General features: G+C 34.8%; 1 protein-coding gene across 1 annotated transcript; it reads right to left on the minus strand.

Annotated features, from left to right (window-relative positions):
- Positions 1-6,636: 6,636 nt before the first annotated feature.
- On the minus strand, positions 6,637-7,390 carry LOC141251079 (uncharacterized). The gene is made up of 2 exons (XM_073670203.1): positions 7,189-7,390; positions 6,637-6,923 (listed from the first exon to the last, which is right to left on the minus strand). Exons 1-2 carry the CDS (start codon positions 7,388-7,390, stop codon positions 6,637-6,639), a joined length of 489 nt encoding a protein of 162 aa, XP_073526304.1.
- Between the last annotated feature and the right edge of the window lie 6,693 nt (positions 7,391-14,083).

Here is a 14,083-nt window from a genome sequence, read left to right on the forward strand (position 1 = left end):
GATTGTATTGTCAGTGATGACAATAAGCAATTTCAATACTCAACAAAATACCACACACAAAAAATATTGATCAGTAATGACAAAATTGTTCAAATGATGACAAAATTGATCATTGATGACAAAATTGATCAATGTTGACAATATTGATCACTATTGACAATATTGTCATTGATGACAATATTGATCAGTGCTGACAATAATGATCAATGCTGACAATATTGATTAGTATCAGTGTTGACAATAATGATCAGTAATGACAATATTGATTAGTGTTGACAATATTGATCAGTGATGACAAAATTGTTCAAATGATGACAACATTGATCATTGATGACAAAATTAATCAGTGTTGACAATATTGTGCAGTGATGACAATATATTGTCAACATTAAACTCGAACAGATTTCGGGGCAAAACCTAATCAATAAACCACATGAAACATATCAAACTATATTGCACGCACTCGCACTAAAAATCATTGTCATCAACATAGACATAAAAATCGTAAACCTAAAATCAAAACCTCAAATTAAGCAAACCCTAACAAAACCGAGTAGAACATATATAAAAGAGAAAGAAGATTCACGAAATTGGTGGAGGGGATTCGGTACCGGTGGACGAGCGCGTACTCGAAATCAGCAAATGAGTGGGAGTCGATTCCGACGAAAATAAGTGGGACGAATGGCTGATCAGCAAAAAACAGCGGGACGAATTGGCGAGACCTTAATGGCGGAGGAGTAGAACAAAACCGGTGAACGAGGACAGTGGATTCCAGCGAAGCATTACTGCTGGAGGGAGGTTGAACAGCGGATCGAAATCGGCGAGCTCGGCGAACGAAATACCGGCAAAAATTGCGATGATATTCCGGCGAACGAAAATGTGGTGAGTAATCTGTGGAACGAAATTGGAAGGAGGTGTACTCGAACTCTGGTGAAAATCTGTGGAACGAATCGGAAGAGGGGCAGAGGCGTGTATGAACGTAGGAGGGAAATGTGAGGGGGGAAGGAGATTCTTTATAGGGGGTATAAAAATGTAAATTGTTGAAAGTGAGGGTAACTAGTAAGAATTAAGTAAGAAACTGGGCAATGGGACCAATTTCTTCATTCTTATTTGTGTCATCCACAAAAGCACAACAAAAAGAATAGGCCCAATGGATAATTCAATCATCAAAATATTTGAGTCTCAAATATTTGGAACATCTAATTATTCATAGCTATATCATACAAGATATATATATCACTTAATCATCTCATATGAGAGTATATTATATAGTATGAATATATGTTCATGTATATAATATATAGATTATTACAATATTATAATTAGACTTATTTAAAATTTTATAAAATAAATTAGAATTAGACCTACATGAATATATTTATGGTATTAATATTAGACCTATTTAATATTGTATGAAATAAACTAGAATTACACCTACGTGAAAAATAAAATAAACTCATCACATAAGCAAAAATATTGAAACTCTATTCTAATATAATCTTTATACTATAATCTTAGGGGATGCAAAAAATACTAAATGTGATCCTAATATACATTAATTATACCCTAATTATGTAAAAGGCTCATATCTAATACTCTATCTAAAAAATTAATAACCAAATCAAAATCAATAGATTCTTATTTGTGTCATCCACCTAATCCCAACAAAAAGAATAGTCCCAATGAATAATTCAATCATCGAAATTATTTGAGTCTCAAATATTTGGAATGTCTAATTGTTCGCAGCTATATCATACAAGATATATGTATCACTTAATCATGTGATATGAGAGTATATTATATAATATAAATAGATGTTCATGTATACAATAAATAGATGATTATTATATTATAATTTGACTTATTTAAAATTGTATAAAATAAATTAGAATTAGACCTACATGAATATATTTATAGTATTAATATTAGACCTATTTAATATTGTATGAAATTTAAGAAATGATAAATCCCCTCTATTCCTATTGAATTTTGGAAAGGAATTAGGTTAAAGAAACTAAATAAGTGTGTACTAAAATAATAAATACCCATTAAGTTTAAAAAATAATTAGTTCAAAGAATTCTAAAAAGGAATTTAGTATCTTCCAAAATATATTGTTTAAGAAATTTTACACACTTATCAAAATATTACAAAAACTTTTATTATAATTACAAATACTTCTATTAGTATAATATTATTTACAGACTACTTAAGGAGTCTGACTCTATATGCTTTTTGCGTAATCTTTTCTGCCTCCTATTGCTCCTCGCTTACTTCTACATGTTTATTTAGTATTTTAATATATAAAATGACAATCTCCTATTATAAATATAGCTTCAATATTGTTACATGCGAAGATTATGTTTTTCACATATATTAAATACTTTAGTCAATAAATATAATGACGTATCTTAAAATAAAAATATAATGTACAAGCAAGTTAAGTTAATGATAAAATCTGTGACTTATATTACTATTTTATGAGGTATTATAAAGATCAATCAATACAATAGTACATGCGAAGCACAGGTCCCGGAGGCCTAGTATAATATAAAGTTAAGTTAGTGGTTCATTTATTACCTAAAAATCAAACTACTTTTTCCACTTATGTCCTTTTATTAATTCAAACTAGCACATGTCTTACCTATTATAGCCTCTTTAACACTTGTTTTACCTATTATACCCTCCCACAAATCAAATATAGTCAAATAATCGTTCTTCTCATGTGAATTACCTCTAATATACTTAAATATTTTTCCATTACTTAGTGAGACACATCACAAATGTCATCGTTCATTTCATCGTTACAATCCTTCGACTTCAACCCGCATTTATTATGGCGTTACAAAACTTAACGAATAACTCCCACATTTAATATGACATTATAGAACTTAACAACTTCTTCATTCAATGGCTAATTCAATCCATATATACCTCTAAAATGGTTGCTCAATGACTAATTCAAATGGTTAATTCAAGAGACCGATTCAGCTGCTCAAGTAATAACCTCGATCTTCTACTAATCCTGTACTTGATATTAAATTTGCATTATTTTATTTAATAGATTATTATTTGATATGTTTCTACTAATTTTAAAGGTAGTAAATTTCAATTTTATTATGCAACAATATAAAATAGACATTTGTGTATAATATATATAGATATGCTTACAGTGATGGGTATATCTTTAGTAAGAGAATAACATCAGTTGTTTTAATCTCAAATATATTCAAATCTAATTTCAATAGAGTTCAATCAGCACAACCTAGAAATAACCAAACTTTATTTGAGTTGTTGTTCATTTAGTTATCCAGTTAGCAAATATATTGATAAGTTTTAGGAAATTCAAGGTTTTAGTAATATTATTAATGATAGACTCACCTAAATCCTTTTTAAACATAGAGGAAAAAACTCTTTCTTGTATCATAACTTCAATACCGATAAAAGACTTTTTCTTATTGTAATCAAATACTTTGTACAATGTGTTAGAAATACAAATCAATTACACCACTTTAACAAACTCTTAGAATAATCTCTTCACCTTCACCATTCTCCACTTTTAACTCTCCTAGAAATTGTAACTCCTCCAACATGGATTACATATGTATATAATCTATTCTTATACATATTAGGCAAAAAATTAAACATACTATAAAGGGGATTAAAGACTAAAAATAATCTATGTATAGTGTATCATTAGTTATTATATTGAAAAAATATTATTTATATTTTTGAATGATTAATACTGTGTGAAAATTTACATTAATCTAATGAGTAACAATGATTTGAAAAAATATATCTTATTCATAAGATACCATAAAATATATTAAGATTAGTTAAAGAGTTAATGTCTATTAAAAAGATTAAATAACCATGAATCTAATGTGACGGACGCTGTCGTAGGCAATCTGGTCAAAGTAAACCTTAGCTTACTCTCCACAGGTGTAGAGCGGTAAGTAAGAGTCGATCCCACAAGGAGTATGCGAATCCGATCTTATCTTTGCAAAATAACTAATTTTACATAAAATAAAGAGAAAAAGGGGAAATATGATTGATTGGTTTAGAAAACTAATAAAGGAAAGCATTTTGTTCTCCTAGGCATCATCCTACGAAGTTATGGGTTTGATCCTTGATTTCCTATTATAAATTGGGTTCTATCTCTATACTATATGCTATGTTTATCCTAATCCATTTACTAAGGTTGCTAAATAGGTCAACTGGTCCTAATAGCGTCTAACCTACCATTCTATCCATGAAACTATCAAGACTAAATCCTAGGCAACACTAAGTTCATGAAAAAATATTAAGGTGTATTTTCCTTGGCGCCTACACCTCATTAATCTCCCTATCCTACAAGTACAACTAGCCCAAGTAGAGATTTGTTCCACTAAGTAGGCATGGTTCTCCAACTAGGATAAACCAGGCCCTCGCTATATGAAGGAAACATCTAAACCTTGGTAGCTAAGCCATATAAACATATTGCAATCAATTACTAAACAATGAAGAGATTAAAACAACACAATATCATATTATTAGAACAAAGGAGGAGAACTACAAAACACATACCTCCGCAAGCCTTAGTTCGGAGAACAAAGTAAAGGAGATTACTCCGTATTCATCCTAACAACGCTATTCTATTATTCTGGAAAATTGTGATGTTTGGGAGGAGACAAATCTCCTCTATTTATAAGAAAGCAAGACCTAATTAAATATTTGTGAAAACCCTCGCCCGAATGTGTAAAAAATCCTAAGTAATTAATCCCAACAAAAGAAGCTTCTCGTGACGTTGGCAAAAGGGAAGGCGCGGATGCGCCTTATGTCGGCAAGGTCGTGTCGCTTGCAGAGGCCCATGCGCGGGCGCGTCTTCATGGGGAGCTGTCGCGCCGTCTACAGAGAGCTATGCACGGGCGCGTCCTCTCTGGCGCGGTCGCGTCGCTGGTAATTCTGCCTCTGTTCACTTTTATTCTTGGCCCGCACTCGATTTCTGCCTTCCGCCCCTCTTCCGTGTGCACGTAACCCTCATATTAACTTGGAAGCTCCACGATGTCGGGATCACGACCATACGCTCCATTTGTGGCCTCTTTTTCGTATGGTTGATGATAAAATCCACTCGTTATGATGTACGATACGCCGCCAATCATAATGCATATAAAATAGAGTTTCTATAGTTAATTTTTCTAATTAAAATTATTTTTATTTTCTTTTTCCCTAAATCCCTCTCCATGAATTGCTTATTTATTGACTGTTACAGTTGTGTAGGTCTTCATGATATAAATACTCCTTTATTGTGAAACTATCATCTTTCCTAAATATGCAATTGAACGCGCATGTATATTGTGAACAAAATTAAAATGTATTGGATTTACAAAGAGGTGAGAGAAATTTGATTTGTATAGACCGAGTGAGAAATTTGATTGGAGAAGGAAACAATTCTATATAAATCAGAATTAAATTAAGTAAATTTGTCGAATACGTCTTCCTTGAGAAAATGTTCAATTATTAATATTTAAATTATAATAATGAACTGAATAATAAGATGTAACAATTACATATGCATTGTTCTAAATATGATATGATATCAAATAAAAAATAACATCTAAGAGAAGAATATTTTAGATTTAAGTATGCATAAAAAAATTGATACCAGAAATAATCCATATAGTTCATTCACTAAAGAATAAAAATGTAGCCATAAATAGTTACAAATTTTAGACAACCACACACCTTAAGTTTATTGATTTAATAAAATTGAGTATTGTCCCATTGAATTATTTTTAATCACTTTATACATTTAATTTCACCTACGTGGTTCATTCAAATTTTCATAGAGAAACAAAGAAAACACATTCAAATATATATATATATATCTAAATTATATTCTTTTCATATAAGATGCAACATAAAAAATAAAGTCCGTGAGAAGCACGATCCTGAACAACCTAGTTAGATTTAAAATCGGATTTAAAATGTGTAAAAACTGATCCTTTGGGTTCTAATTGGGATGATGCATTGGATTTATTTTGAGAAAATAAATTATTCGAGTAGCCTAAAAAGTCAATTTATAGCTTAGATTAGAAAAATGATAGAATTAGGATAGGGTTAGAATTAGGATAGAATTAAGAAATGAAGGATGTTAGGATAGGATTAAAAGTAGAAATGATCGTTGGACCCATAACTCTCTTATATGAATCTCATTTCACATAGGTATATTCAATGTTTCATACCCATATTAATATAATTTATCTATTTTTTATCTAATTATAAGTGTCGTTTTAGATATTTTATCCATTTTTTCCTCTTTTACACTTAATTACCAATTGATAAATAGTTAGAAGGAGAAAAACAGAGTTTAGACAACCAAACAATGATAATTTAATGTAGTTTTTTGTTTTATTTTAAATGGGGGAAGTACAACATGTATAGACGATCAAACACACGTACAAAATACACAAATGGATAAAACATACAAGCTTAATTAACCGTCACTAGATGATCTGATAGATAAACAGATTAGAATATCATAAGTAAACCTCACAAACTTGTCAACTTATTTAGTCTATACGACATCAATCATTCTATATGACCAATATCGATCAAGAGCTTCCAATTTCATGCGGTCTTTTTTCCGCATCCAATAATCAAACATAGTGTGTAGGGTTTGAGAGGATATGAGCGTCGGCTCGTTTAGTCATCTCGAGCAGAGTGTCGAGCAGAGTCGTTGGTGGATCCACGTCTTCGTTAAGCTTTTCGTACTCCACAGTCCATTGCACAAGGCTGCAGTTATTGGGTTTAGTCATAACATGGAGGTGGAGTAGAAACGTTTTGTAGATCTTCATAATATCTCCTTCCACACATCTATACGTTATTGACTTGTTCGCCACATCCACCTTCTCCAGTATTTCCTTTGCCACATAGAACTTTCCATCTACAAATATATACATCATGTCAAGCTTCATCAAAGTCAGAAAAACTTGTTGAAAAATCATTACAGAAAATCACTTCTAGATATTTAGGAGGAGAAATACGCGCAATCAGTTGTGTCACCGTATTCCCTTCTCTAACAAAGCAAGAACACATAGTAAAACAGGGCACAATTACTCTAATATTCAGCCTAAGAATCCCATTGACCAAACATATATGTGAAATGAAGTTAATACTATCTGAAGATTGTGATTTGTGAACGTATGTACCGATATTATAGTTCCAGACGATGATGGAGCCATTCTTTCCGAATTCTCCCTGCTCGACATTGCAACTTTGAACGATATTAGGACAGATGTTAGAGAAGTAATGAGGGCAGGTAATAAAGATATGAGACAGAGCAGTGGGTGATGACTTCACTTCAACTTCACCCATTAATTTGCCTTTCAAATCCAATTGGCAAGAAGCCATCGCGATTAAATTAGTGTGTAGGTAGGGATGTGATGAATATGTAAGTTGAAATGTGTATAGAAAAATAGTTGGAGATATTGCAGTCCTTGGAGAAAAAATAGACACCTTTATATAGAAGATTATGAAGAGTAGTGGTAGGCATACTAGTGGGGCGCAAGAATATATCACTTTTTATGGAAACTAGGGGTGAACTGCGTGCTTCGTACGCGGACTCGAATCATATAAATTATCTTTCAATGGAAGTCGGATTCAAAATAGCGTGTTATATATTTTATAGTTACAACATAAAGTAACTAATGTATAAGAATCTTTATCAACACCAAAAGGTGAAATTGTTGAGAGATGATGAAAAAAAGTTGTAATCAACTTACGAGAAAGAAATCTTATCATGTAGAATATAACTATTTCTTTTACATCAGCTAAGTGTTTCCAAACATGATGCATTCTCTCAAAATCTCATCCATGCTACTACAGTTCCCTGTAATCTTTTTCTTCCTCTTTAGCACAGATTTTACATTGGCATATAAGAATAGATGGTCAGTTATTAGCTTCACTGTCTTCATCCTGCTCAATGCAAACTTCCCTATCCTTGCCGAGACAACAACTCTATATATTGACTTCTCCTTCCAAAAGCAAAGAGTTTGCTCGAAAATTAACTCTCTTTCCATCACCATAGCAACCATTCCATATGTATAAAGAAGTAATCTTATGTCTCAAGATTAATAAACTGTTGTAAAGGATCTAGATAATCTTGTATTCGACCCAAGTAATCTGTTGCAGCTAAGATCAGTGGAGGCTCTGGTGGGAGAGAAGCCATAAAAGGTAAATTGGGAAGATACTAAACTTAAGGGGAGTAAACTACAAAACTGTGAAAGTTTGTCTATTAAAAGGTTAAATGTGTAAATTAATTCAAGAGTGAGGGTTATTTTTATACCAGAAATAGATATCGTAGATAAGAGAGTTGGGACTTTTATAGTAGTATAGATTAGCCATCTTTTTGGTGTTCGAATTATATAAGGATATGTTCAATCGCTGATTAAAGTTATTTACATTTTATATAATGGTTCACTAATTTCGTTTATTAATTTGTGACGGGTGAAAAAATCGTGTCACAAACATATATCGAGTCTTTGTCATCAAGGAATCTTAGATTGGCTTGCTAGAGGGATTCTTTGATGATAAATAGAGCTGTTAAACCCTGACCTGATCCGAAAATTTCAAAAATCCGTCTGAAATCGGGAACAAATAATTTAAAAAGATAATAATATTTATCCGAATAAGACCCGTCCAAAATCGATTAAACCCGATCCCGAAATAGTCCCAAGAAATTAACCCCTAATGAACCCGAAAATCCGATATAACCCGGTCCGATGTAATCCAAAAACCCAAAATAACCCGATTTGAAATAACCCGAACTTGTCCATAATTAAACCCAATAGTGTCTGACTAGAACTAAATCGTGAACTCTTGTTATTTTATCATTCAATTTAACCGAGAAACCTCACTTTGTATTATTAAGTTAGAAAACCGAACCACACTCGAATTAAAGCACACCGAATTGACCCGACCCAAAACTGATCCGAATTGACCCGACTTAAAACTAATCCATATCGTCCAATGTACATCATTTAATTTGTCCAAAACCCGAATCAGTCCGGCCGAAAATTATCCAATAAACCTGTTCTTTCCCGAAATTATATATCTGACCGAACCCACTCCGATTTGATATAGCCCGATTTAAATTATTAAAATATCTTGACCCGAACCCGAGTTGACCCGATTCCGATTTGCCCAACCCAAATCGGATCCGATCCGTCCGATTGACACCCCTAATGACAAGGTCTCAATTGATATTCCGTTGGGGGATTCTGGCAAAACCAGCATCACCTTTAACAAGGTTGCCCTTGAAGCCCTTACATCGACATGGAAATCTTCTATCATCATTAAGTCATTGGGAGTTTCAATCAAGTTCGAATTTTGACAAAGAAAATTGAAGGAAATCTGGTAGAACATGTTCCAACTTACTGATGTCCCTCAGGGGTTCTACGTTGTGAGCTTTGAAAGGGCGGACGATGCAATCTGTATACTGTCCGAAGTCCCATGGATCGTGTATGGTCATTACATGGCAAGGAGAGAATGGTCCCCAAACTTCAACCCCTACTCCGATAAGATACTCACTATTCCGGTCTGGATCCTTATCCTGAACCTTCTGATTTTGTACTATGAGGAGAATGACCTCAGAATAATTGCGCAAGCGATAGGATGCCCCATCAATGTCGATACTAGAACTGTATATGCCCAGCGCGGAAAATTTACGCGGGTAAGTGCTCATGTCGATATGTCCAAACCATTGCTGAATTATCTGGTCATAGATGGGTCTCATTCTGTGTTGGAATATGAAAACATGCATGTTCTTTGTGACCATTGTGGGTTATACGAGCACTTCCGCAAATAATGAGGGAACCCTTGAGGATAGAGCATTGTTCGTGGAAGTGCCCGTATAACCCATAATGCTTGCGATCTTTGAAACTCAGCTTTGGGACCGTCAAGCCGAGAATGCTTGCACTAGAGTTGGGTGGGGAAATCATATTATTGTCAATTTTAGGGGCATAGCATGTGGCCTCTTTCTATTCTGGAACCCTGTTTTGATTGATATTGTGTTAGTTGCTTAAAACCAATGGTTTCTTCATGTCCAAGTTAAGAAGGACGATGTATCCTTTGAGTTCATATTGGCTTATGCTCCCCCATACACGCATTGTAGGGTCAACTTCTGGAAGCTGTTGTTGGAGTCCTTGACTAGAGTCACTACTACGCTGTGTTTAGACAGTAATTTAACTGTATAATGCACGGTGATGAAAGGATTGGTGGCTTTGGGAACATGCATGCAGACTCACACGTCTTCCATAATTTGGTAAGCAAATTTTCTTACCAAAACTGATATTTCACCAACAAGAGCTGTCATGAGATCTAAACAATGTATTCATTTTAAGGCCCCAAAACTGATATTTTATGCCTTTGAAGATTGGCAGATTAGAGGTACCATTTTTGTTCCCTCCACCATTCATCTCTGCATATTTCTATGTGTTTTCTCTCGTGATTGATCAACTCAATCTCACGCACACTCCTAGGATCAATGCCTAGATATCTGATACCAATTGTTGACAATAAACTCAAATAAACACAATGACTCAAGGAGGAAATTAGGACAATGCCGAAGGCAATGATGAAGTCAAGTTACTGCAAGATTACTTGATTCAACACACAAAAATAAACTGCTCATAACTGAGCTTACATAGACAAAACAAAATTCCTACGGTTACTCCTTAACACACGACTGAATGGTGGAACAAATCCACTTACTTGACTCAACTGATTCCTATATTAAAGGGAATACTGAATTCTGGAAATAATTGATAAAACAGAAACAAATAAAACTAAGTTTGAGTTATACTTTAACACCCTCCCTTAATTCAAACTTGCACACTCCTATCTTCTCCATGAAATAGTAGTGCTTCACTTGATTCAGACTTTTGGTAAACAAATCTGCATTCTGATAATTTGTACCACATAACCTTAGCACAATCTTCTCTTCAACAACAAGCTTACTCACAGATTGATGCTGAACTTCAATGTGTTTTGTTCTGGTGTGGAAAGCAGGGTTCTTTGTCATTGCAATTGCAGACTGATTGTCACACCACATCTTTGTTGCAACTGTCTGAGTACATCATAAATCCTCCATCATTTTCCTCAACCAAATTGCTTGTCTTGATGCTGCTCCAGCTGCAACATACTCAGCTTCAGATGATGATAGGGAAACTGTCTCTTGCTTCTTAGAGCTCCAAGTAACAGCTCCCGAACCAAGACTAAAAATTGACCCTGATGTACTCTTTCTGTCATCTAAACTTCCAGCCCAGTCACTGTCTGTATAGCCCATTAGCTTGAAATCTTCGCAAGTTTTGTACTAAATTCCATTGTCAATTGATCCAACAACATACATGAGAATTCTCTTTGCTGCTCCCAGATGTTGCCTTATAGGTGAGTGCATATATCTCGAAACAACACTCACACAATATGCTATATGTGGTCTGGTATGAGTTAAATAATTCAACCCTCCTATTAGACTTCTTAATAGCCTTTCATCACAGCTTTTAGTTCCATCTTCCCTCTGAAGCTTCTCATTTGTGTTCATTGGTGTGACTTCCACTTCACACTCTTCCCTGCCAAATTTCTTGATCATATCTCTAGCATATTTTTCGTGATATACAAAGACTGTCTCCTTTCTCTGTATCATTTCCACTCCAAAAAAGTACTGAAGCAGTCCCAAGTCTGTCCTCTCAAACTCACCTTTCATAGAAAACTGAAACTTTGACAACAGCTTCTCTGAATTGCTGAAGTAGATTATATCATCTACATATAGGCAGATCACAATGAACTCATCTTTCTCTTCCCTTCTCACATGCAGTGTTGGCTCGTTCTCACTCCTCTTGAAGCCATTCCTAGTAAAGAAGACATTTGTTCTGCTGTACCAAGCTCTTGGTGCCTGTTTCAGACCATAGAGAGCTTTTCTTAGTTTAAGCACTTTGTGCTCTTCTCCTTTATGAACAAATCCCTCAGGTTGCTCAACAAATAATTCCTCTTGGAGTTCCCCATTTAGGAAAGAAGACTTCACATCAAACTGAAACGCTTGAAGCCTTTTTTGAGCTGCTATGGCAAGGATCAATCTTACTGTCCCAAATCTGGCCATAGGAGAGAAGGTCTCCTCAAAGTCTATCCCCTCTTTCTGTGCATACCCCTTTGCCACTAACCTTGCCTTGAGCTTCAGAATACTCCCATCTGTCTTAAACTTGATTTTGAACACCCATTTCAAGCCTATGACATTCTTTCCATCAAGAGGATCAACTAGACTCCAAGTCTCGTTCTTTTGAATATATCTCATCTCCTCATTCATTGCTTTTGTCCAACTCTTGCTCAAGGCTGCTTCTTCAAAGTTGGATGGTTCTACAACACTTAGAGCAAGATCACAACTGTCATAGATCTCAGCAAGAGATTTGGACTTTCTTGGAGTGGGCCATCTGAGGATCTTGATCTTGAGCTACTGGGAGAGCATGTAGAGGACTCTGGTGAACTCTGACTTCCTGGACTATTTAATCCACCTCCATCTGACTCAGATTCACTGCTGCTTTGCTGAATATTATTCTGCTCAGTCTCTATCACAAATGGAGTAACCTCTGAACTGTTGACACATACAGTCCTGCACTTCACATCATGATTGGAATTCTAATCCCATTGTGACCCTTCATCAAAGATCACATTTCTACTTATCACAATCTTCTTCGATTCTGGATTAAAGAGTCTGTAGGCTTTGGATTCTGCTGAATATCCTATGAATATCACCTTCATGCTCTTGTCATCTAGCTTTGATATGAGATTGACCATAGTATACGCTATGCATCCAAATACCCTCAGATGACTCACACTTGTTTTCTCCACTCACCAAGCCTCATATGGAGTCTTGTTCATGACAGCTCTTGTTGGTGAAATGTTGAGTATGTATACTTCTGTTGCAACAACGTCACTCCAAAACTCATTAGGCATGCTCTTTGCCTTCAACATACTCCTTGCCATCTTGACAACTATTCTATTCTTTCTCTCTGCAACTCCATTTTTCTCGGGAGTGTATGGAACTGTTAGTTCTCTTATAATCCCATGCTCTTCACAAAACTCTTTGAATTTTCTTGATAAGAATTCTCCTCCTTGATCAGTTCTAAGACACCTCACCTTTTTATCATACTGATTTTCTGCTAAGACTTAGAATTTTTTGAAGTGTTCAAATGCCTCAAATTTCTCCTTTAGGAAGGACACCCAACTTAGCCTACTGAAGTCATCAGTGATTAACATGAAGTACTTGCTTCAACCCAGGGAATCAGTTTGCATAGATCCACACAAGTCTGCATGAAGAAGCTCTAAGCAACAACTAGCTCTCCATGCTTTTCCATTGGGAAAAGATCTCTTTGACTGCTTTCCAAGGACACATCCTTCACATATACCCACATCTCCCAGGTTTGGTAGACCCAGAACCATTTCTTTGGTTTGTAACAACCTCAGACCTTGCATATTCAGATGACCATATCTATTATGCCATATGTTAGCATCAACTTCATATTTTTGCAGTTAAAGCCTTCCCTTAATTAGAGCTCAACTCAAGTGGAAACACCTTGTTCTTAGCCATCGCATCATTCCCCACAATTTCACTAGTTTTCTTATCTTTGATCACACAATTATTATCATCAAATAGAACTTAGAAACCAGTGCTTAAAAATTGACCAACACTTAGTAGATTGTGAGCCAACTCAGGAACATACTGCACATCATAAATCAATTTAGACTTCCCTTTATTATTTATCAACGAGGCAGTACCTTTTTCTGCAACTTCCAGCTGTTTGTTGTTACCAATCATGACTTTTCCTTTCTTTGTTCTACCAAGATCTCTGAACAAAAACCTTGATCCAAACATATGATTAGAACAACCACTATCAACATACCATGGCTTCTCAATCCTGCAAGATGATGTTTCATGCACAGAGTAAAGCTTCTCTTCTATCCCTATTAACTGTGTAAGAAACAACTTCTCTTCTTGATCAACAAAAATTTGATCTTTGATCAGTTCTTTGCTCGCCCTGACCTTGTTCCTTC

This window comes from Phyllobates terribilis, unplaced genomic scaffold (genome assembly GCF_046119375.1).
Source record: "Phyllobates terribilis strain yellow unplaced genomic scaffold, ASM4611937v1 Scaffold_6546__1_contigs__length_43724, whole genome shotgun sequence".
NCBI classification, from domain to species: Eukaryota; Metazoa; Chordata; class Amphibia; order Anura; family Dendrobatidae; genus Phyllobates; species Phyllobates terribilis.

Bases quoted from the DNA above. Each gene is read 5' to 3' on its own strand.
- LOC141251079 (XM_073670203.1), bottom strand. From the start codon at position 7,390: ATGGCTTCTTGCCAATTGGATTTGAAAGGCAAATTAATGGGTGAAGTT. The intron at 6,924-7,188 runs GTACATACGTTC...ATATATTTGTAG, and splicing joins CGTCTGGAACTATAATATCG to ATGGAAAGTTCTATGTGGCA.